Here is a 24,423-nt window from a genome sequence, read left to right on the forward strand (position 1 = left end):
TAACACCCACTCTCATGAATATAAATGAGTAAGAAATACACATGTCGGGGTCTGTCTTTGGGGAAGACCAGGAGGTCTGTCTTTGGGAACACCAGGGTGGGTGGTCCAGGCAGATGGACATCCATGGACGTCGTAACCAGCCCAAGTCCACCAACCAGATGATCAAGCATGAACCAAGCTGTAACTACAAGATATCCAGATGATTTAACTTCTCTGAAGATGTAAGCTATTGACAATTGACTGATATTTGTGTTATTTGGACATTTTCCCTGTTCCTGTGTTTTCCTTCAAGATATTAATAAACCTCTACACTGATTTATAACAAGCTGACTTCTTCCTATCGTGGATAAGGCCGACAACACGTGACACAAGTCTATCCCACAATTTCAAGGCCAGGTACGGATATTTAACAGTGGATACAAGTCTCACCGGCAAATACAAGATATTTAACAGTGGCGAGCCAAGCACGGTCGTTTTTTTCCTGTTTTTCTTGTTCCGTTCACTTGCAATTAAGGGGGAAGAGAGGAGTATTTTGCAAGTTGTATGAATTGCAAGATTCAGGAAGACTTCGAAAAAGAACTTATATTCGTGAGATACAGATGACTGTTGTACGTGTTATATGATACGGAAGCCTGTGTGAGGAAAGCCTGTGAGGAAACACAGAAGGACCACAAGTGCCAGACGTACTGAGACGTTCTGATGACAGGGATCAACTGTTCCAAGGATAAGCTGAAGGTGAAGCTTTCTACAGTGGTGAGTAAAGATTTTACTTTTAAAGTATGGAAAAATTAGAGTCATTGTCTAAGAAATGTAATGTTGAGTTTAAAGTTCTGGCTAGTGACAATTTAGCGAGTATATGGCAAGATTTGTATACACAATGTGAACAGGCAAATTCTAAGATTGAAAATAGAATTTGTTCTACAAAAGAGAAGCAGGTATTTAGGAATATTGCTTCTTTGGTAAAGATTTTTAATGACGTGGTAACAGAGAAGAAATTAAGCAATAGTACGCATAAATCTGTTCAGACAGATAATGAGGAATCTCAATATGTTGATAAAGAGCACCATGTGGCAGTAATGGCCATAGATGGTGAGGAACAAATGATACAAGAAACTGAATTGAAATTAAAATCTCAGGAATATTTGATCAGTCTGAGTAAAGCCATTCCCACATATGATGTAAAGATCCATGTGTGTAGAAACTCAGAAATTTTTGAAAGCCATGCAGAGAAATTTGATCTAAATATTGAACAGAGAAATAAACTGTTTAAATTATGGCTTCCTATTGATTTTACAGAACGTTTGTCTGCAAAAATGTCTTATGATAATGAGTCAAATGAATGGTTAAAAGACAGTGATGTGGAGAGATTAAAGAAACTAATCTGGTGCACTAGAGGTGACAGCATGCCAACATCTGACATACTGAATGAGATAAAGATTGGCAGAAAAGAATGTACATATGCATTCATGTCTAAATTTGAAAGGACATACAAAACTGTCATTCAAAAAGTGAACTCTTCATCTATGGTGAAAAGTTTTGTTAAAAAGTTCAAATTCTTGGATGCAGTCACCCTTGCCAGTGCCTCAGATAAGAAGACTTTATTTGAATCTGCTAGTTTATTGGACATGGCCAGAAGACATCAGAAACATATGTCAAAAGCAAACCGAGTATGTCCAAAGCAAAAAGCAAAGCCTATTAAAAGGCATCTGTCAAATCAGGTTAAAGTGTCCCCTATTTATAGGAGGGAAAGTGACAAAATCTATGAGAAACGTAGGAAATTACATGTTGCATATAAACCATATGCCATGCAGGAAAATCCACAAATTGAAATTCCATTATTAACTGAAATTAAAGAATTGCAGCCAGCCAAATCTATTGAGTATCTGCAAAAGAATGTATCTGGGAATGTACCAGTTGTCTCCAAAATGTCAGATCTTCCCAGTAACCAAGAGGAATTTGAGCTACCTAATATTTTTAGGAAAAGGGCAAGCTTGGCATTCTCTCATGACCTGGTGGAGTTATTGTGGGATGTGATTGACAGGAAGGTCAGGGGTCGAGTTTAAAAGTATCTCTGAAGGAATGACTGTCTACTGAGTTTTACTTATGTACTATTTGACTATGTAAAGAGAAATCCCTTTTATATGAGGAGAAGTCCAATGATCAGGTATAACCCACATGATTATGTGATGATGTTTATAAATAATCCTAATTATGCTATTGTGAATAATACTATGGATCATAATCATAATATACACACACACAGGAGGAGAGCCTGATGTGTGGTGACAGATTTTTGTCATAGTCCACTCTCTGGATGCAGAGAGAGGAGGAACATGTTATATACAATATGTGAATATATGACATGTATTTGAATATATGTACAATATATGAATATGATCAGATAGTATTAGGAATCCATAAAGTTATTAAACTTTCCATTGGTTAAAATCATTATTGTATTAATTTGGTTTTTGCTAAAGTTTATCTATTTTTCTCTATTTATATAGATAAATGGAAAAATGCAGAAGTTCAATCAGTGATGTCCATTCATTCATCATTCTTTCTTCTAGCTAAAAGAATACATGGAGTGTCTAACGATTAATGAGTAAACAAATTAACATGGTGTGACTAATAACAATGCATGATAAAGTGATATAAGTTATAACTTACCTTAAGCATGTTTTTCAATAGTTTCATGTAAAGTCCATGTTTTTAGGATTTTCAAGTTATAATCCATGTTGTGTATGGAGGCATGCAACTAGGCATGGAGCTCTTACTTATTGTGAGTAAATGTCCATTCATGTGGTCAGTTGATTGACAGCAACACATTGTGACCTGTGACCCTGATGGGCTGGTCAGTATAAGTGTTATGTGTTATGTGTCGACTGGTGTATACAACAGATCTGTGACATCACAAATAGGCCTAAGAAAATCAGGATGCATCCAACAAGGAAAAAGAAATATCTATCCAGCAAAGACGTCTATTTTCTATTTTCTTTTTCTATTTCTTTCTATTTTCTATTTTTTATCTTATGTGATCCTCTATATTAAATTGGGAAATCAGCAAATATATGTGAAATCCATTGAAAGGAACCTCATATGTTTATACCTACAGGAAAACCAAGTGTTTAAGTCACATGAGCTGAGAGAAAAGGTGACAGCTGCACTACAAAGCAAGGTTATTTTAGGTGAACATTCTGTAGGAAAAAGTAGCTTTTGAGAAGATACAGATAGCTCTTCAATATATTTGTTCAAACCTGACAAATAATAAAGGCTTATTGGGGTAATTGGATCATGGGATAATAAATATATTAGTTATGGTGGGAAAATCTAGTTAGCTATAGCCAGTATTGTTTTATTGTATTATTATTCATTATGTATTCTTACATGTACACACACACTTGCATACACTTACACACATCAACATCTACAAACATTGGGAAAACAAACATTGGGAAAACATAAGTGTCTTATATGCAAATGAGATAAGCTAATCATCTTCATGAATGGAGAAGTATCATAATATCATCAAAGGATATGGGATATCAAGAGAGATAGTCTCTCGTTTATTCTTCAAACTTCTGATTATAGTATGTGACATATTTTGAAATGTTTATGTTTTGTATACTTATTTCATATGTATGGTGTTCACATACAGCCAGTACACAAGAATATATACAGTTAAGTTTAAGACAGAGACAAGAGTGTGTTGGCACAAGTGTTGTCTCTATTCTTGGTATTGGAGGTATCTGAAAGGTTAAGAAGGTCACAGGAATCTGTGAAGAGACGAGGTGTTAAGAGGAAACTTTAGGCACATAAGTTTCATGAATAAAGGTTAATATTGTGTCTCAAATAAAGAACACAATGGTTTTTAATAAAGGAATGTTCAAAATAAAATTATTTCTTATTAAAAAGGATAATAAAGTGACTAAATTTTAGAAAATGTATGATAAGTATGATAACACATTCATATAGGAACATATGTTTAGTATAATTGGTGAAAAGTTCTAACTAAAGAATAAATATTGTGATTGTCTATAGAATGGTAATTAATAATCACATTATATGTCAAAGTCATGTTGCAATTTGTCATCACAAGTAAAGCACACATATATATTCATGCATATAGATATAAAGATATATATGTTGATATATGATGTTTATATAGATTATTGTATCCAAAGTACTATTATCTGATTATCTGATAGTTTGATAAATGTATTGAATATCAATATTTTACAAGTCGAATATAAATATTGATACAATATAAAGAGAAGTATGATATATAAATGAATGGTATGGTACACTGTGATATTATAGTTTAGTAAATTGCCTAATTTGGCTTGGTTATTAGGGAAAGAAAACTTATCTTCAATCAAGTCCAAGATTATGATAAAGTTTGATGTCAAATGTTAATAAAAAGACTTTAACAGTTACAAGAAGAAGATGTGCGGGAAAAGACAAAATCTGAAGGTTTGATGCTATATGCTTAAGCTTATGCCAAGGACTGTGTTTAAAAATTATTGCTGGAGGTTGGAACCTTTGATCAGCTGATGATTGGACAGATATAAAGACGTCCTCATCAATGTTTGGTGGAATCCTCTCTATTTCAAGACTTCAAGTTGTTTGGTGAGCAAAAGGGTTATGAATGATAAAACCTGAACACAGATATTGTGTATCCAAGAGACTGAGATTCCAGGACTGAACCTTACTGAAAAGCAGCAGGGATGATGTCAGAATTCACACTTGCCTTGCTTTTGCAGTATTGCTCCAGAAGTGTCACATTGTTGTTCTACAGTGACAGGTGGTAAAGGTAAATACCAAAGGAAACTCCTCTACAGTCTATGTCTTGGTGAAGTGAAACATATGGACTTTGTTGTTATATCAATATCTTCTCAATATGAACTTTAATGGACAATGTTATAATATCTGCACAACACGGAGGAAATCTAAAGGACTTTAAGTCAAGAACTACATTTGTGGTAATAAGCCTTCTATTATGACGGAAAAAGAGATGACCAGAAGACCAGACGATGAAAGAAGAGCCTTCATCAGGTGTAGGTTAGATAGTGGATCAAATTGTTTTCATCTTTGATCACAGTTTACCATAACATAACATTTATTAATGACAAAATGTATCGCAAATTGATGAAATTATTGTTATATGGACAATTAATGAAAATTAAGTTCCAGTATTCAGCAGAGAAGAAAGAAGATATAATCTAATTGTATGAATATTGTTGTATGGTATATCTTGAGAGTTCAAACAGATATTTCACTCTCAAAAGGGGGAAATGTTAAATATTATATTTACAATATTCTCTAGCAGACATGGGGTTAACACTCTACTGACATCATATCTGTTGTATTCTTGGAACATGGGTGCGGTTAGAGTACACTATTTTAGAAATCTCCTTACATAGCTACAAGATGGAAGGTAACACCCACTCTCATGAATATAAATGAGTAAGAAATACACATGTCTGGGTCTGTCTTTGGGAAGACCAGGGGAAGACCAGGAGGTCTGTCTTTGGGAACACCAGGGTGGGTGGTCCAGGCAGATGGACATCCATGGACGTCGTAACCAGCCCAAGTCCACCAACCAGATGATCAAGCATGAACCAAGCTGTAACTACAAGATATCCAGATGATTTAACTTATCTGAAGATGTAAGCTATTGACAATTGACTGATATTTGTGTTATTTGGACATTTTCCCTGTTCCTGTGTTTTCCTTCAAGATATTAATAAACCTCTTCACTGATTTATAACAAGCTGACTTCTTCCTATCGTGGATAAGGCCGACAACACGTGACACAAGTCTATCCCACAATTTCAAGGCCAGGTACGGATATTTAACAGTGGATACAAGTCTCACCGGCAAATACAAGATATTTAACAGCGATGAGCGAATAGGGTTCGATCGAGTAGGTATTCGATTGAATATCAGGCTAATTGCCATATTTGATTTTGATCGAATACCATGCGGTAAATGCACTTAAAATTCGCATCCGCTCCCACCTTCCCTGGCGCTTTTTTTGCACCAATAACTGTGCAGGGTAGGTGGGACAGGAAGCAGGAAAACGTAGGCATGGAAAAAAAAATAGGAAAAAGTCATTGGCTGGCTAAATTAGATGACCTCTGATTTATAAGAATAGTGGCAGCTATATCTGTGTCATTTGTGGCTTGGTGACAGATAGGGACAGACGTGCTACTTAGAGCTAGACAGGATTTAGGTTTGGTTAGGCAGGAGAAATTGAGAAAACAGTTCTTTTCAGAGCTAACTTGTTTCTACAGTGTATATACACTGTTCAGAATTTTACCGAACCAGCTTTTAGGGCTGAAATTCCCTACCACACAGCAGTAGATACACTCAATACATCTACTCTGTGTGTATACTTCCAAAATACCCCATTTGTATACATCAGTTGGTGAAGTCACTCAGTCCTGTATACTGTAAACTGCTGTATACGGCACAGCAGTAGATACGCCCAATATATCTACCCTGTGTGTATACCTCCAAAATACTCCTTTTGTATACATCAGAAAAAGCGTAAGGCTAGCGCAAAGGGACAAGGACGGGGGCGTGGAAATGCAGCTGGGGAGCAAGGTTGCGGTCAAGCTACAGCGCCTACTGGTGAGGGGCAGCCAGCATTGCGCTTCTTCACAATCCCTGGCTTGATGGCTACATTAAGCAGGGTGCAGGGTACAACACTGACCAGGCCCGAGCACCAGGAACAGGTGTTACAGTAGCTAGTGGATAACAGTTCCAGCTACTTTTCCACCAGCCAGTCAGCCACTATCAACCAGTCATCTTCCTACCCAAGAGTCTACCCCTCCTTCCTCCCAACATGCCCAATCTTCCCATCAGAGTCATCCCACCCTTGCCTCCTCCCAGGAGCTGTTTTCGGGTCCTGTTCCACTCTTCGACTCTGTGCAACCGCTTCCCGAATTCAAGGAGCTAACAGATGACTTGGTGTGTCCTGATGCCCAAACACTGGAGCATCCGCCATCTCCTGGCGATTTTGTGGTTGTGGACCTACAACCAGGGTTTATCTGCCTCAGTGATCATGACGAGAAACAGTTGCCATCAGGGCAGGCTGTTGTCTTGTGCGGTGTGCAGGAGGAGGAGCAGAGTGCGGAAGAAGAGGTGGTGGATGACGAGGCGACTGACCCGACCTGGAGAGGGGTGATGTCTAGTGGGAAAAGCACTGTAGATGTGAAGGCAAGCACAGCACCAAAAAAGGTGGCTAGAGGCAGAGGCATGTCCAGAGACAGAGGACAGCTGCTTCACAGAAGCCAGGCCAGACTCAGCAAGGCCCAAGATGTTCCCTGTCCTAGTCACTCGAGAAAAACTCCCCCATCCAGGCCACGTTCCTCGTTGGTTTGGAGATTTTTCAATGTATGCACAGAGGACAAATTTAGTGTGGCTTGCACACTGTGCTAAACTGAGTAGGGGCTCTGAGAAGAGCAGCCTGACTACCTCAGGCATGCGCCATCATTTGAAAGGCAAGCACTGGGCTCAGTGGGAGAAAGCAAACGCAGGAGAATCGTTGTCCGGCGTTGCCACCACTACTTCTTCCACTGTGTCCAGTGCTGTTGTTGCAGTCCAGACCACCAGCCAGGACACCTCCACATCTGCCTCTGTCACTTTGGGGACTTCACCCTCATCCTCCCCATTAAGGCTCCCAAGGGCCAGAAATCAAATTTTTCTATGGCTCACCCAAGGGCCTAAAACTCTGCTGGTTAAAGGCTCAATTCACCCAAAGGCCCTAACACTCTGCTGGTTAAAGGCTCTACTCACCAAAAGGAACAAAAACTATGCTGGTTAAAGCTTCAACTCACCCAAAGGGACAAAAACTAAGCCGGTTAAAAGCTCAACTCACCCAAAGGGCCTAACATTCTGCTGGTGCAATGCTTAACTCTATTAAAGGTGCAATGTTTAAATGGCTTCTTTCTGGGGTGATTCCTTTCAGTAAGATGTGATGGCTGTTTCCAGCCCTGATTATGCTGGTTGATCTTGCTCAGTAATGAGGCCAGCTCAGCATGAGGATCTTGTACGTTAGGTTGTCCTTGCCCACTAACATGCATGAAGACTCGATCACAGTAAATGTCCTTATTTTTCTCCAATTCAATCTCTGAATGATCTGCTCTGAGAGATGGCCTAGGCACTGCTGCAATGGCAATCACTGGCTTTTCCTGTTCTGGTTCCAAAGAATCTTGTGTCTTACTTGAAGAAGAGACGATCTTATTCTGACTGCTGGTTGCTTGTGCTGCAGCATTTGGAGTTGGGTCTGTCAGCCTTGTGATGAACTCCTCATTCTGGATCCCATTACTTTCAACAGTCTCTAAAGTCTTTTGACACTTTGAATTTTGTTCAGTTCCAAAGAACTCTGTGTTTAGATTTGGCTCAGTCGCAGATCCAGAACATGCGTTTGAAGGCAAGGTTTCCTTTTGTGGCTCCATCTCAGCAGGATGATGATGATGATGATGATGATGATGATGATGATGATGATGATGATGAAGAAGCTTGGTTAAATCTGGTGTCGGAAGGGAAAGTGGTTTTTGATCTACATCGAAAGTACTGGAGCATGTTGTTTGGACTATTAACACCTGATCAGAACCCTGTAGAGGTAACGTAAAGTCTGATATTAGAGAACCATTACCGGTAGTAGTGGTTGCAGCCAATTCTCCACCTTTGCAGTTCTCTAAATAAAAGTTACTCCCAGGACTTGATGCCAAAATGTTATCAATTTCACAATCAAAATCAAGGTCAATGTCTGGGTCCTCAGTCAAATCCACTGCATCAATCCCACACAATGAGTGATGGCTTTGGAACCACCATTTTAGGGGATAACAATTTTAAAGGGGCTAACACACATACACAATGACAGTTAAGGGTGGGGGCTGTTGGACTTCCCATTGCCTATGCCATCTGTGGTTGTCATGGGCAACGTGATTTAAAGGGGTGCATGCTAATGTTTCTTTATCTTGAAATTTGTGTTTCTGTCCATACTAATGTAGAGGAAGGAAGGTTTCCAAGTATTTTCCTACTTTCATAGAGGTTCTATTGAGTGTGTAAAGTGTCTAGTGGATAGGCTGTGATAGTGGGGTAATACTGTGACTTGGACGTGTTAGATGCCCCCAGGCATGCTTCCCCTGATGTCCCAGTTGCATTCCAAAGGTGTTGAATTCATTTCCTGGGGTGTCATTGTGGACTTGGTGACTCTCCTTAGTCGAATTGTGGTTTCGCCTGAAATGAGCATTTTTCCCCATAGACTATAATGGGATTCGATATTCGGTCGAATATTGAGGGGCTACTCGAAACAAATATCGAATGTCGAATATTTCACTAATCACTCATCTCTAATCACTACATACATGTCCAGAGTCCATCACCTCTCCAGTCATATCATCTGTTATTACCATAGATAAGAATGATGTCATGATGACATCATCAGAACCTCTCACCTCTCCAGTAAGCTCGTAGATGATCTCTAGAGTGAAATTTAATAGACTTTCCGCCATCTTGTTCCTGTCTATTTCCATCCTTGATGGATCAATCAGGAATATTCTCTTATATAGAAGATACTGAGAGGATTCTATATTGTAGGAACCTGAATGGAAAGAAGATGAAACAATGTAATCACTAGACGGAATCCCATGGAATGAAAAGGGTTAATATGGATTTCTGCTAATTTATTCTTCTAATGTCTAGTTTACACATTACCAATAGCAACGTGGTTTAGAGAGAAGTATTCCAGCCTTGGTTTCTCGCCAGATCCCCCACAATAACACATCTCACAAAAGTACCAAGATCGCTATCCCCTGCAGCTCAGCCCCTCAGGGCCACAGCTTGTCAAATCCAACAAACCTGCTTGCCATCTTCTGTAGGAACAAAACTCTAACTCCCCCCCCGAGCCTCCATGTTCATCCACTGCACATGATATTACTTTTCATCATGTGTACGTACCTTCTTACGAGCAGACACGCCACTATAGAATGTCATGTGACCATCTAATGTCAGAAGGTCCTTACCGAGTACAGTATTTAGCCTTTACCACGATGCCACTTGTACAGCTAATCAGGGCCAGCTGTATGCATAGCATTGTGGGTGATCCCACGTTCCCAGACTTACTTGCTACCTGTCCTAATATGCAGCAGTAATTTTAGGAAAAATGTGAAATGTTACCACAAAGCGTAAGGGAATCTGGATTATATGCGAATCAAATATTTCCTAAAATTCAGATCAAATTCCACTTTGTCAGCTTTAATTCGCTCATCTCTGGTGAGAACGGCCCCAAATGTGGTATCAGTGTAACTGTAGCGACCTGTAGAATAAAGCCATCATGTGATTTATACCATAGGGTGAAGGCCCCGACTACTATTTACCTCTATGGGAGGGATGGAAACAGCCCAGAACAACCTCAGACGGCAAAAGACAAAAATATTGTCATCTCAGCCATGGAAGGAACAGCCCTTAAAGCAGCCGAGTCCTGAGACAACGAGAATAATGCCAGGACTGTGAGCGACCACCGTATATATACCTCCTCCTGTACAGTAACTGTGGTGACAGGACCTATGATGATGTCACATGTGAGGCAAGAGTCAAGGAGTCACATGATCAGATTCTGCTGTTTTAGCTTCATCGGCACAGGATAAAGGACCTGTGATCATGTCACAGTCACATGATCAGGTGTTACTTGGGGTGGTTTGGATGCGGCTCTCGGTAGTTTGTTGGGTCCAATTGTAATGAGAGGTTTAGTAAATTCCCAGCGATTCTTACAGAGTGAAGGGTTTTGGCTACAGATCCTTCTCCTGACTCCAAGGATTCACTGTCCAGGACTTGGTCGGTCCAAAACGTTTTTTAAATATTCACAAAATAGAAACAGTTCAGATGAGGAAAATCCAAAGCCGAGGAGTCGTATGCAGGTCTGAAAGGAATAAGACGATGCCTATCATCTGTTCCTAATCGTAGGATCCTCCTATGGCTGCTTATAGTGGAAAGCGGGATCTTAATACTACTAAGACGTCTATGTAGCAGAGCCGTCTGTGTGTGACGTGTATGTAGCGGAGCCGTCTGTGTGTGACGTGTATGTAGTGGAGCTGTGTGTGTGACGTGTATGTAGCGGAGCTGTCTGTGTGTGACGTGTATGTAGTGGAGCTGTCTGTGTGTGACGTGTATGTAGTAGAGCTGTCTGTGTGTGATGTGTATGTAGCAGAGCTGTGTGTGACGTGTATGTAGTAGAGCTGTCTGTGTGTAACGTGTATGTAGTGGAGCTGTCTGTGTGTGATGTGTATGTAGCGCCACTGTGTGTGTGTGATTTGACCTCTAGAGCAGAAGAAAATTCACTTCTAAGGGGATTGATTCTGACATGATAGCTCATGTCAGAATCAGCGCTGCAAAACAGAATCCCTGGGTTCTGTTCAGCGCGCGTAACACATTGAAATTAATGGGTTAAAAAGCCTCCCATTGATTTCAATGTGTTACGCGCGCTGAACGGAACCCAGGGATTCTGTTTTGCAGCGCTGATTCTGACATGAGTTTATCATGTCAAAATCAACGCTATGTTACATCATGTGAATGCCCCCTAAGGATCCTGAGCCTCTATTAGAAGCAGCTACTATGGACACCTTCTCTCTGTCCAGGATGCAATGTTTTTCCTGTACCTAAAAATATAAATAAAACTCTTCAAGGATGAGGGGAGTTAGTGGCATAACTAAAGTCTTGTGGGCCCTGATGCAATCTTTTGCCCAGGGCCCCCTACCTCATTCCTACAGTTCAGACAGAGTTTTTTAGTCAGGATTTTGAGGCTGTATCCACCTCAAAATCCTTGAAATCAATGGGAGCTAGTCAGGAGTTTTTTCCGGTAGCGAGGTGCTCATTCTTCAGGCCGTTTCACCTTGCGATTCAGCCTGCAGACACACCCTCCTCCGGACTAGGCCCATTCTCGGGGCCTAATGCGGAGCATGGTAAGTTCACACTTATCCGCCTCAAAATCCTGACCAAAAAGATGGCTCCCATTGAAATCAGTGGGAGCCGGTCAGTTCTTTTTTCCGAGAGCCATTTGTTCTGGGATATCAGGATGGTTCCATATTTGGACAACAATCTGATCGCTGCAAAATTCAATGAAATTGAAGTTGCTTCAAGATTCGGGTTATGAACAAACAGTATGAACAAAAAGTTCCTGGGAATGACAGTAAATTCCCAGAAATAGATGACCTTCTTGCCAGCAGAAAAGAGGACAGCGTTTCTACGGAAGATTGCAGCTTTTTAGTAGAAAACCTTTTGCCCTATCGGGGAGGTGATGTCCATTCTAGACCTCATGACCTCCTGTATCAGCCACATAGTTTGAAATAGGAGCAGACAAGGAGGTGGGATTCTGAGCATTGACACTGGCTGCTTCTGACTGGAGCTTTGAATTACGCTCCCTGCCTGACACTGCCCACCTGACATTACAGAGCTTCGACATCTTCTGTTCATAGAAGATGGAAATATCTAGAGGAATCAGTAGTTTCTGGAAAGCAGGAACTAGCCTAGGATTTGTTTCTGGAGAAGTAGGTAGATCGCATTGTGCTAGTTTATTTTTAATGCCAACCCTTGCCAGAAGGCAGCCCCTAAGGCCTTACTGTTCTATACTGTAGCAAGGGAATGAAATCTGATGGAATACAGTCCTACCATAGAATAACCCTAGTGAAGATTCAGGAAAACTGTAGCTACAGAAGAGGTCAGGTCTGGTTCCTTGAAATTGGTACAAGGAAGAAATGATAAGTAGCCTCAGGACCACCATGTTCCCTTTCACCCAGAACAAGGCCTAATCTAATAACAGAGAAACCTCAGCATAAGGTTGAGGCCCTACGTTTGCGGAATAGCTGCTTTTTTTTCTTGTGTTTTTATGAGCCAAGGCCAAGGTTGGATTGAGCAGAAGGGAGAAATATAAGAACTTCCCTTAAAATTCCCATTCCTTTGGCAGCAATTCTTGGCTTTGGTTCAAAAAAAACATAGCAAAATCTGCAACAAAAAAAGCTGCGTTCCTCAACCTAAAGACAATCTCAGGCTCCTTGCAGAAGACCAGGGTGTAGGACAATGTATGCTGTGTATTTCACGGATAGCACATTGGCCCATTCTTTTCTATGGGCCTGTACCAGTGTTCTCGGTTGAGCCGATCTTGACTTTTCAGGATCGATTTTAAAATCCGATTTCCGATCATTTTTCATTCGTTCTTGTAAATATCAATAAAACAGGTTGTAACATCTTTGCCCGTTTAGGCCTTTGCGCCATCCTCCGGTCCATTTTTGATCTTCTGCTCCCGTTGTTTTAGCTCTGCTCAGTATTTGTCACTGTGTGTCAGTCCAGCCAGTGCTTGAGCTCCTCTGGTTACTAAGGAGTTAACACTAGTAGCTCTTTGACGGACATCCTCACTTGCCACTCAAGCTTGGGGCGGGTTCTTTTTACCTGTTATGTAGTTTCCCAGCCCTCTCTTGGTTGCTCGTTATTGCTTCTCTCATTGTGCTATCTACTATTTACATTTCTGACCTTAGCTTTTTCTCTTTTGACTATTTCTTCCGATTCTGTACTGCACTGCCCGATTGGTTCTGACCCTTGACTCTCTTGACTACCCGTGTGTTTGTTTGTGTTGTCTGTGTTTTTTGTTTTTTTAAGTGTAATTTTTAATAAATTTTTAAAAATATACATACAAACAAAAACATAACATAATAAACAATAAAACAATAATAAAAACCCAGACACAGAACCGAAAACACATAAAGAGAACAAAAGGGAGAAGAAGAGGAAAGACGGGGATTTGTCCGTGTTTTGTGTATACACTTGTATTATAGGAAGGGACTGTCGCTCAGTTGTCCTCTACCACCTACCGTAGTTGAGGCAAGTAGGTAGGGACTGGGGCTGGGTAAGCATTAGGACTCACTGTCTCAGTCATTCCCTTACTCCCACGTTTCAGCAGCTTCAACTGGGCAATTGCTTACTGGCAATTCCCTAACACAAGATTAAGCAGAAAAGAAAACATAATGGCTACCGCCCGGTGGAATGTCTAACAAGGTGAGATTTAAAGGTATAACATTGTTGGACACTGTTGGTGTGGACGTGCTATGTTCTATATGAGTTAGTTCATGGTGAGATAGAGTTGACTTATCGCGAAATGACTTTCCGCATGTACATGAATATGGCTTCTCCCCTGTGTGAATTCTCAGATGTGTAATAAGGTGTGCTTTAGAGTTAAAACATTTCCCACACTCTGGGCATGAATATGGCTTCTCTCCTGTGTGAGTTCTCTGATGTGAATTTAGGACTGACTTTTTTGTAAAACATTTTCCACATACTGTGCAGGAGAATGGCTTCTCCCCGGTGTGGATTCTTTGATGTATAACAAGATTTGATTTCTTAGTAAAATATTTCCCACATTCTGGGCATAAAAATGGCTTCTCCCCTGTGTGGGTTCTCTTATGTCTTGCAAGTTCTGAATTCCAGGGAAAGGATTTGCCACATTGTGAACAGGAGTATGGCATTGCCACATTGTGAACACTCTGATGTCTAACCAGAAGTGTCTTAGAAGCAAAACATTTCTCACACTCTGGACATGAGTATGGTTTCTCTCCTGTGTGAATTCTCCAGTGTCTAATGAGATGTGATTTATAAGTAAAACATTTCTCACATTCTGAACATGAATATGGCTTCTCTCCTGTGTGAGCTCTCTCATGTTCAACAAGACTTGATTTGTAGGGAAAACATTTTCCACATTGTGAACATGAAAATTGTTTAGTCCCTGTGTGAATTCTCTGCTGTACAGCACCCTCTTCCTGACTTTTATTTTGCTTCCCAATATGTGATGGGTCAGAAGTCAGGACCTGTCTAATAGGATCAGATGATAGATGAATCTTCTGAAGAGCTGAGGGTATATCTGGGGTAATGACATGTTCTTCATATGGATATTGTGTGATAGCATGATCCTCTGCTGTATAATCTGTAGATATCAGATGTCCCTCTGAGCTCCTGGTACAGTCATCTGACAAGAAGAAAACAGATTATTTTACATAATATAACAATAGAAGTTATATTGATATTTTATATCCAACTTTCACATTTTATAGATGGACAAATAAAACCTAAAATGCAACATTACAAAATCATACTAACTCCACCACCACTTCAGGGTTGGTCGGGAATGGGGGGGGGGGGGGATCATGTCAAAAGTTTGCCACGGGGCCCTGACACACCTAGTTACACCACTGTCCAGAGACACCCAGAATTCACTCAAAACATGGATATGTTTGGTGTAACATGGCCACTTTATTGCTCACATATTATGGACAAAACCTCTGAAGTTCCTGCGGTTCATCATTACTGGTGTTAGGCTGAGTTCACACAGAGTTTTTTGATCAGGAGTCAGCCTCAAAATAAGCCTCTCAATAGAGTTCTTAGGGTATGTTCACGCTCAGTTTTTTTTATGCAGCCAGAAAAAAAAAATCAGTTTCAGGAATTAGAAACATGTATTTTGACGTGTTTATTGACACAATGCAATTTTTGACGCAGTTTTTTCCTCCATCCCATTTTTTAACTAGCCAGCCCACTGGGCATGATCAGAAAGACCATCCCTTTTTTCTTAGTTCATTCACTGAACTGTACTGAACAGTGGTTGTGAAGTATTTTCTGTTAAAAATGGACCAAAATGCAGCATCAACCTCCTCAACAGCCGCAGCAGCCAACGAGGGGAGAATAAAAGCGCGGAGAAGAGCGATACGTCTCCTGATGGCAGTCATCATCGGTATAGTTTGCTGGTGTAGATTGCAACGGTAGATAAGTACTGAAACACATGTTTCAAATATATTAACCCCTTCGCGATATCCGCCGTACTATTATGGCAGATGCCGGGTGTCTAAACATGGCGACCGCCTTAGTCGCCGAGAGTCTACTGTTTTATACAATAGACACCCAGCGCTAACGTCCACAATTGCCCGCACCGATCGTGTGCATTAAACCCTCCAGCGCATCAGGCAAAGCGAACTGAGGCACCATTTTCCCGCCAATAGCTGGCACCCGAAGCAAGCTCCAGGTCCAGGATCACGTTGCCATGACAGAGGGGAGCGTTCCCTGTTATTCACTGGCTTCTATTGCAGGCTACTCTATGTAGCCTGCAATAGGAGCCCCAGTTGGGCATCCAACTGAGTTGTACAGGTAACAGATGCCTTCGCGGACTTTTTTTTTTTTTTTTTAATGTAGATTGTGAGCAGGGTCGGACTGGGGTGTCTAGGGCCCACCAGTGGAATTGTTTCTAGGGGCCCACCGCCAGGACCCTGCAGATCAGCGGTACCGAGACAGGGTGGTTAAAGGTTATAACATGTTGGGAGCCATGCTACTCACGCACTATACCATGTGCACCACATATACCTACTGCTACAGCCTGTATGGCATGTGAACAGCATGGCTCCTAGAAATGTTACCATTACCCGTAGCTGAAGTGTCCTGGAAAAAGCTGCGCAATTGGGAGAAAGTGCGGGGAAAATGCATCAAAAGCGCAATGAAAAAAACACTGTGGAAAAAATACATTGAGATTCGCCACTATTTATTCCACAGCTATTTTTTTTAGCTGCGTCTCGCTGTTGGGCCTCATCCTTATTATCTCAATATACTGAGCATTATTCTATAAGGCTGAGTTCACACAGAGTTTTCTGGTCAGGAATTTGGTTCTATCCGGAGGCTTTTTTGAAGGCTGATTTTGAGGTGGATTCCTGACCAAATAACTCCGTGTGAACTCAGCCTTAGGCTAAAGCCCCATGTAGCAAGACAAATCAAAAAGCACTGCCGGAAAAACCCCGGCGGCAACACATCAGTTTTTCCTTCAGCGCTTATTGCAGAAACTCTGCAAAGGTTTCCTCTGAGGACTTTGTTTCCTTTAGGGTAAGTTCACGCTGGGATTTTTGGTCAGGATTTTGAGGCCATATCACCATCAAAATCCTGACCAAAAAGACGGCTCCCACTGAAATCAATGGGAGCCGGTCAGTTCTTTTTTTTCCGGGAGCCGTTTTGTTCCAGCTCCTGGAAAAAGAAGCGAGTTGCTCATTCTTCAGGTCGTTTCGCCTCACGATTCGGCCTGAAGACACTCCCTCCTCCCATCTAGGCCCATTTATTGGGCCTAATCTGGAGCAGAGTGCGTGACTGGATACCGGTGCAGTGCACCGGCATTCAGTCAAGGCTACCTGTTTTTTGGTCCGGAACCTGAGGCAGCCTCCGCCTCAGGTTCCGGAGCATAAAACCCTGTGTGAACTTAGACTTACACCTATAGGGAAACTGCAGGTGTTTCTGTAGATATAAGTGACATGCTGCGATTTCCAAAACCGCAACAGTTTTGGAAATTGCAGTGTGTCTGCCATGTGTGTTTTTCTGCAATGTGTGGATGGGATTGCACTCACTGCGTTCAGTAATGCATTCGGGGAGTCCGCATGGGGACCCTCCCAAACAGACTACCAAACGCATTAGCAAGCAGTGTGCAGTGAAAGCACACATAGACTATAATGGGGTCCGCGTGCTTTCCGTGCAGTGTCCGCATAGAACATGCGGACAGAAAAGTACTTCACAATCTACTTTCCTGTCCACATGACTCGTGCGGACACCACGTGGAAAGCACACGGACCCTATTATAGTCTATGGGGTCCGCATACTTTCACTGCACACCGCTTGCTAATGCGTTTGATAATCCGTAGGGGGGGTGGGAGGGGGTTCCCATGCAGACTCCCCCAACTCACCGAACGCAGATGTGAACCAGGCCTTATACATATACCATATATACTCACACATATACAATACCATAGCACATATACATTTATATACATTCATATACCATATATAAGTCATATATACTTGTATGAATACTATATATACACACACATATATATACATACATACACATTATAGCATACTGTATATACTCACACATACCTATATACAAACATACAGTACTCACACAGTATACAGGACACATACTTTACACAAATGTACACATGCATACATATTAAACATACAGATTTTACAAAAAGAATTTACTCACCTATTCCAGCAGTAGCAAACTCAGCAGACGACTCCTGTCTTCCCCACACGCTGCGATGTAAGAGCATTCAGTGTGAGGAGGAGGGGGAGGGGGAGGAAGTGCGTGCAGCTGGGGGAGACCTCACAGGAGAGCAGCATAGCAGCTGCAGGTAAGTGAAGGGAGAGGCCGTTAGCTGAGGCTGAAGCTGCACATGCTATACAGCTTCAGCATCAGCTAATAGGGGCCCCTGTGTGTGGAGACAGATGCATTGGCCAGGTACCCGGTTGGGGGCCCCTGGCCATCCCGATCGGGCCCCGACCAATGCATCTGCATTGTTAAAATGAAAACTTTAAGTCGGGGCCCACCGGGGGATTCCCCGGTGCTCTGGCGGGCCAGTCCGACCCTGATTGTGAGCCCCATATAGAGATCACAATTTACTTTTGTTTTTTTCCCCTATCAGTATGTCTTTTGTACATACTGCAAACACGGGGAGAACATACAAACTCCTTGCAGAAGTTGTTCCTGGTAGGATTCAAACCCAGAACTTCAGCGCTGCAAAGCTAACCACTGAGCTACCGTGTTGCCCCACCTTCACGAACTATTTAATGATTCCCAAAGGTGCCGTGCCTTAGCAGTTTTGTAGCCTTAGTGGTGAGCAGTCTGATCAGGACTAAAGACTTTCCTCATGCGATAATGAAAATGTGGCATGAATTACATATTGGCTACAGACTAATTTGTTTATCTTTTTTTATTTTAATATAAGTATTTATTTATATTGTAAAATTATTTGTGTGTGTCTATATTGGTGGTAGGTAGTAGCTTCCTGCAGTTTACAACTTCCATGATCTCCCCTCTCTCACACCCCCTCCCTGTTTGCCTAGCTAGACCGTGGACTACTAACCCAAACTATAGGTCTTGTAGTCCATGATCTAGCTAGGGAAACAGGGAGGGAGTGTGAGAGAGGAGGATCATGAGAGTTGCAAACTGCAGGAAGCTACCCCTGTACACAAATGGAACAGATGCCAGGAACTCCCAGAGAAAGTCCAAAATCACTCAAAACCCTGCTAAAGGTATTTTGGTTAAAGAGGACCTTTCATCTCCTCGGGCACATACAGTTTTATATACCGCTAGAAAGTCGATACTGAATTCAGAACACTATCTGCTTTCCCGATATGTGTCCCTAGTGAAGAGCTATCGTTGCCATTACCGAAGCTCTTCACTATTGTCCGCAGACTAGTACTGGGCAGGAGGAAGGGGGGGGGGGTTTGTGGATGCTCCTTGCAGCTCACCATCATCACCGGGAAGTAAGTAATGCCCCCTCTGTTACAGTACAGCGCTATGGACTTCTCACAGACTGTCAGAAACGCTCTTCCGTAACGACACCGACAGCTACCGTGTTTCCCCGATAGTAAGACGTAGCGGAGGTTTTAGGGAGGTCGGCTAATGTAAGACGTACCCCGAAAGTAAGACACAGTGGGACTTTCGGGGTAAAAAGAATGTAAGACACTGTCTTACTTTCGCGGGGGGGGTGTTACTACTGTATCGGGGAAACATGGGGCTCCGCTGTGCTGTGAGAGCCGGGGGGGAACGCCCCCTCCCTCCCTGATAATGCTTGTCTATGGAAGAGTACTGCGAGCAAATGGAGGGGGCATTCCCCCCGGTTCTCACAGCACAGCGTGATTGGCTGTGCTGTGAAGAAGGACTTTGCCGGCGGCCGCTTGAATAGAAGCGGCTGGCACGCGGGGGGTTAAAGGGATTCTACCATTAAAAGAAGTTCTTTCCTCTTGACCACGTCGGAATAGCCTTAAAAAAGGCTATTCGTCTCCTACCTTTTGCCATAGCCAGCGCCGCCTTCTTCCTGAGCTGCCTCTGCCCCGTCTGTGTCTTCTTTGGGCCTCATAGATGACGCATGCGCAGTCGGCTCTAACAGGCTCTCGCAGCCAGAGCCAACTGCGCATGCGTCATACATGAGGCCCAAAGAAGACACAGACAGGGAGGACGCAGCTCAGGAAGAAGGCGGCGCTGGCTATGGCAAAAGGTAGGAGACGAATAGCCTTTTTTAAGGCTATTCCGACGTGGCCAAGAGGAAAGAAACTTCTTTTAATGGTAGAATCCCTTTAAGCGGCGGCCGCCGGCAAAGTCTGCGTGCCGCCTCCATACATTGCAATGGGAGCGCGCTATTCAAATAGTATTCGCGCATCTCTAATTTCAATTATAAGAAGTTACAATTGAAGTTAGAGATGAACGAATACTATTTGAATAGCACGCTCCCATTGCAATGTATGGAAGCGGCACTCAGACTTTGCCGGCGGCCGCCGCTTAACTCCTCGCGTGCCGCCTCTTCAATCCATATGATTGATGATGATGATGGGGGGGGAGGGGGGTTGGAGTGCGGGGGGGTTGGTTTTCCCAATATAAGACATACCCCGAAAGTAAGACATAGTGGGACTTTTGGGGGTAAAAAGAATGTAAGACACTGTCTTACTTTTGGGGAAACACGGTAGGAGCACATAACGGGAAAGCTGAATTCAGCGCACTGTAGGCTTTCTAGCGGTATATAAAACTGTGCCTAGGATATGAAAGGTGGTCCCTTCACTTGCCCTCCATACAGCAGTGGTCATTACTTCCCAGTCTACTTTCCAGTACTGATTTTTGTTGCTATGTGCACTGTTTTGATGGAGGGACCGGAGAGAGGACTGAGACTCAGCTTGTAGGCCACATGCTGAATGTGGCCTGTGACCTACAAATCAGGTTTTGCAAGAACCAGAAGCCTGTCAGGGCGCCACGTCTCCCCAGTCCTGCTATGCAGTTGGATTTTTAGTAGCAGAATCGGGGGAAAAGTGTCTGCATGTCTTCCACTGTTCACAGCCTTCTCTTCCCTCTTCAGCCTTCAATGAGCCCTATGTGCTGCACATCACGTCATAATAATGTAATTTGAACACTTTGTGCCCCCTGGAGGTTGAAGAGGAAGACTGCAGTGAGCAGGAGCGAAGATAGGTATGTAAATAGCATACATTTTTTTGGGGAAAAAAACAAACTTTTTTTAAAAAAATATTTTTTTTTCTCAAAATATAAATTTATTTACAAAAAAATAAATAAAATTTCCCAAATCCAACAACCTATATAAACATATAATACCCTCCACCCACCCCTCATCCCTAAGAAAATAGGAAAGGAAGGAAAAAAAAAATAACAGCTGGGGAGGAGTTATCTTAGGGTGAAGGAATAGGAAGGATTTTGGGGATAATTAAAAAAAGAACTATAGCATTCTGCCCCCCCCCCCCCCTGAGGCAGAAGAGGTGCAGGAGGTGACAAAAGCTCGGGCTCGGTTTGTGTAGTGGTGGAGACCATTTCAGGCCCACCAGGTACAGGCCCATCCAACAGGCGCATAGCCTGCTGGAACTGGGTTACGAGATAACCCAGTCCCAGCAGGGAGGGAGCAGACTTGAATCCTGCCGCCATAGCATAGACAAAGGCAAAAAATGCCGTTTGGCGATCAGGTGGTATCTGACGGCAGGAAAATGCCAACTCATAGGAATCAAACCTGTCATTGCCATCCACCCTCCGGATAAGGGACATACAGTGTTGGCCAAAAGTATTGGCACCCCTGCAATTTTGTCAGATAATACTCATGTTCTTCCAGAAAATGATTGCAAGCACAAACTCTTTGGTATTAAAAAGTAAAATCATTGATCATTTTACACAAAATTCCAAAAATGGGCCGGACAAAATTATTGGCACCCTCAGCCTAATACTTGGTAACACAACCTTTAGACAAAATAACTGCGCACAACCGCTTCCGGTAACCATCAATGAGTTTCTTACAATGCTCTGCTGGAATTTTAGACCATTCTTCTTTGGCAAACTGCTCCAGGTCCCTGAGATGTGAAGGGGGCCTTCTCCAAACTGCCATTTTGAGATCTCTCCACAGGTGTTCTATGAGATTCAGGTCTGGACTCATTGCTGGCCACTTAAGAAGTCTCCAGGGCTTTCTCTCAAAACATTTTCTAGTGCTTTTTGAAGTGTGTTTAGGGTCATTATCCTCCTGGAAGACCCATGACCTCTGAGGGAGACCCAGCTTTCTCACACTGGGCCCTACATTATGCTGCACGATGTGTTGGTAGTCTTCAGACTTTATAATGCCATGCACACGATCAAGCAGTCCAGTGCCAGAGGCAGCAAAGCAACCCCAAAACATCAGGGAACCTCCGACATGTCTGACTGTAGGTTGCGTCTTCTTCTCTTTGAAGGCCTCTTTTTTTCTCCTGTAAACTCTATGTTGATGCCTTTTCCTACTTTTGTCTCATCTGACCAGAGAACATTCTTCCAAAACGTTTTTGACTTTCTCAGGTAAGTTTTGGCAAACTCCAGCCTGGCTTTTTTATGTCTCTGGGTAAGAAGTGGGGTCTTCCTGGGTATCTTACCATACAGTCCCTTTTCATTCAGACGGATAGTACGGGTTGACACTGTTGTACCCTTGGACTGCAGGGCAGCTTGAACTTGTTTGGATGTTAGTCGAGGTTCTTTATCCACCATCCGCACAATCTTGCGTTGAAATTTCTCATCAATTTTTCTTTTCCATCCACATCTAGGGAGGTTAGCCACAGTGCCATGGGCTTTAAACTTCTTGATGACACTGCGCACGGTAGACACAGGAACATTCAGGTCTTTGGAGATGGATTTGTAGCCTTGAGATTGCTCATGCTTCCTCACAATTTTGATTCTCACGTCCTCAGACAGTTCTTTGGTCTTCTTTCTTTTCTCCATGCTCAATGTGGTACACACAAGGACACAGGACAGAGGTTGAGTCAACTTTAATCCATTTCAACTGGCTGCAAGTGTGATTTAGTTATTGCCACCACCTGTTAGGTGCCTCAGGTAAGTAACAGGTGCTATTAATTACACAAATTAGAGAAACATCACATGATTTTTCAAACAGTGCCAATACTTTTGTCCACCCCCTTTTTTATGTTTGGTGTGGAATTCTATCCAATTTGGCTTTTTGACAATTCTTTTTGTGGTTTTCCATTAAAGACAAATTGAATGAAGATATTAATACCAAAGAATTTTTGATTGCAATCATTTTCTGGAAGAAAATGAGTATTATCTGACAGAATTGCAGGGGTGCCAATACTTTTGGCCAACACTGTAGCTTGGCTCGCCACCTTAAGTTGCCTGTCCGTTACTCCGGGGGGCCTTCCAGTCTGCTCCCTGGTGGAAGGTGTGTGTGCAGGAGGGGCCCGACGGTGTCTTCTCCTGGTGACTCTGAGTGGCTCAATCCTTCCTCTGGAAGGTCCTTCTTCAGAAAATGCAGGAGCTGCAGAAGAAGCTGGTGAGGAAGGTGGCGGTGATGTCACCCAAGAAGGCCCAGGCAAAACATTGGTGCCCCTCTCCGGTTCATGGGAGGTACAGGCAGGTTGGGTGGGCTCACTCTCCCTCTGCTGCAGTTCATCTGGTGTCTGGTACTCGGTCTGAGTATCCTCAAAACAGCCTGAAGTTCTGTGAAAACAAAAACATATATAAGTATACATTTATGAAAAAAAAAACAATACAGTCAAAGTCAATGGATTTACTACTTACGGCCATGGTCCCCTGCTGGGCAAGATGAACTGCAGCTCATCTTCATGCGCAATTTTTTTGCGTTTGGAGGGAGAGGACCCACTCCTCCTTGCCTTTCGATCCTCCTTCATGAACCGATCCCGCACACTATTCCACCATTTCTGGAATTGAACGAACATAGAGAGAAATATATATAATATATAGATATATATTATATACACACACTCGCCAGTCCTTGTTTTTTCGCTAGCCGAAAAGTGTTCCCATTCTGGGTACATATCCTTACAAATTGCCACGCTGCATCACGGGCATTGCGATCGCTGCCACTATGCATCTAGCCTGACGTGTCAAGCTTTGTTCTTGCACTTGAAGAAGGACCCTTGAAGGTCCGAAACGCGTCGTGCTTTTGTTTCTTAATAAATCCATACGTGGACAATTGGTCTTTGTGTCACTACCTATCAACAACCAGGGAGCGCAGTTTTTCCACTTCATCTTGAACCTCTGGTTCTTGCCTTCCACTGTCTTCTCTCCGGGATTCCGGTACATCGTGGATTCTGCTGCCACTCTCACCTGGATTGTTTACTAACTTAAATCCACATTGGGGTTGTGATATCCCACAACCCTTCAGGTGAGAGGCCAACTGGTCTAAATTAATATTAATGAATATTGTCTACCACCATTTTAACAGATCTACTACGCTTAGAGCGCTCGGTGTCTTTTTCCTCTCTTATCCCATAAATTGGGATGGGAATGAACCTGCATGGAAAATACAGAAAGAAAAAAAAAAGCTAATTAAAAAAGGGTATGCACGGTAACAGAGCAGA

At 42.6% G+C, this 24,423-nt stretch overlaps 2 protein-coding genes and 1 pseudogene across 2 annotated transcripts in view; all 3 read right to left on the reverse strand.

Annotated features, from left to right (window-relative positions):
• The window catches only part of LOC142189871 (uncharacterized), a 70,807-nt gene extending 61,259 nt beyond the window's left edge, over positions 1–9,548 (reverse strand). Inside the window, exon 1 of the mRNA XM_075262257.1 lies at positions 9,471–9,548. Coding sequence (XP_075118358.1) covers positions 9,471–9,548 — 78 coding nt within the window. The remainder of the gene's footprint in view (positions 1–9,470) is intronic.
• LOC142189633 (uncharacterized) overlaps positions 1–24,423 on the reverse strand; it is a 637,493-nt pseudogene that overhangs the window by 551,741 nt on the left and 61,329 nt on the right.
• Positions 13,909–24,145, reverse strand: LOC142188799 (uncharacterized). Its single transcript, XM_075262012.1, has 3 exons — positions 24,099–24,145; positions 23,175–23,539; positions 13,909–15,022 (listed from the first exon to the last, which is right to left on the reverse strand). The coding sequence occupies exons 1-3, from the start codon at positions 24,143–24,145 to the stop codon at positions 14,007–14,009; spliced, it is 1,428 nt and encodes a 475-aa protein (XP_075118113.1). The 3' UTR covers positions 13,909–14,006.

Source organism: Leptodactylus fuscus, chromosome 1 (genome assembly GCF_031893055.1).
Source record: "Leptodactylus fuscus isolate aLepFus1 chromosome 1, aLepFus1.hap2, whole genome shotgun sequence".
Taxonomy (NCBI): Eukaryota; Metazoa; Chordata; class Amphibia; order Anura; family Leptodactylidae; genus Leptodactylus; species Leptodactylus fuscus.

What these genes read in the sequence shown, in the direction of transcription:
- LOC142188799 (XM_075262012.1), bottom strand. Translation starts at nt 24,145, where the DNA reads ATGTACCGGAATCCCGGAGAGAAGACAGTGGAAGGCAAGAACCAGAG. An exon ending in GTGGAAGGCAAGAACCAGAG is followed by an intron (nt 23,540 to 24,098) that starts GTTCAAGATGAA and finishes TTGTTTTCACAG; the next exon opens with AACTTCAGGCTGTTTTGAGG. An exon ending in AGCTACAGTGTTGGCCAAAA is followed by an intron (nt 15,023 to 23,174) that starts GTATTGGCACCC and finishes TCTTCTTGTCAG; the next exon opens with ATGACTGTACCAGGAGCTCA.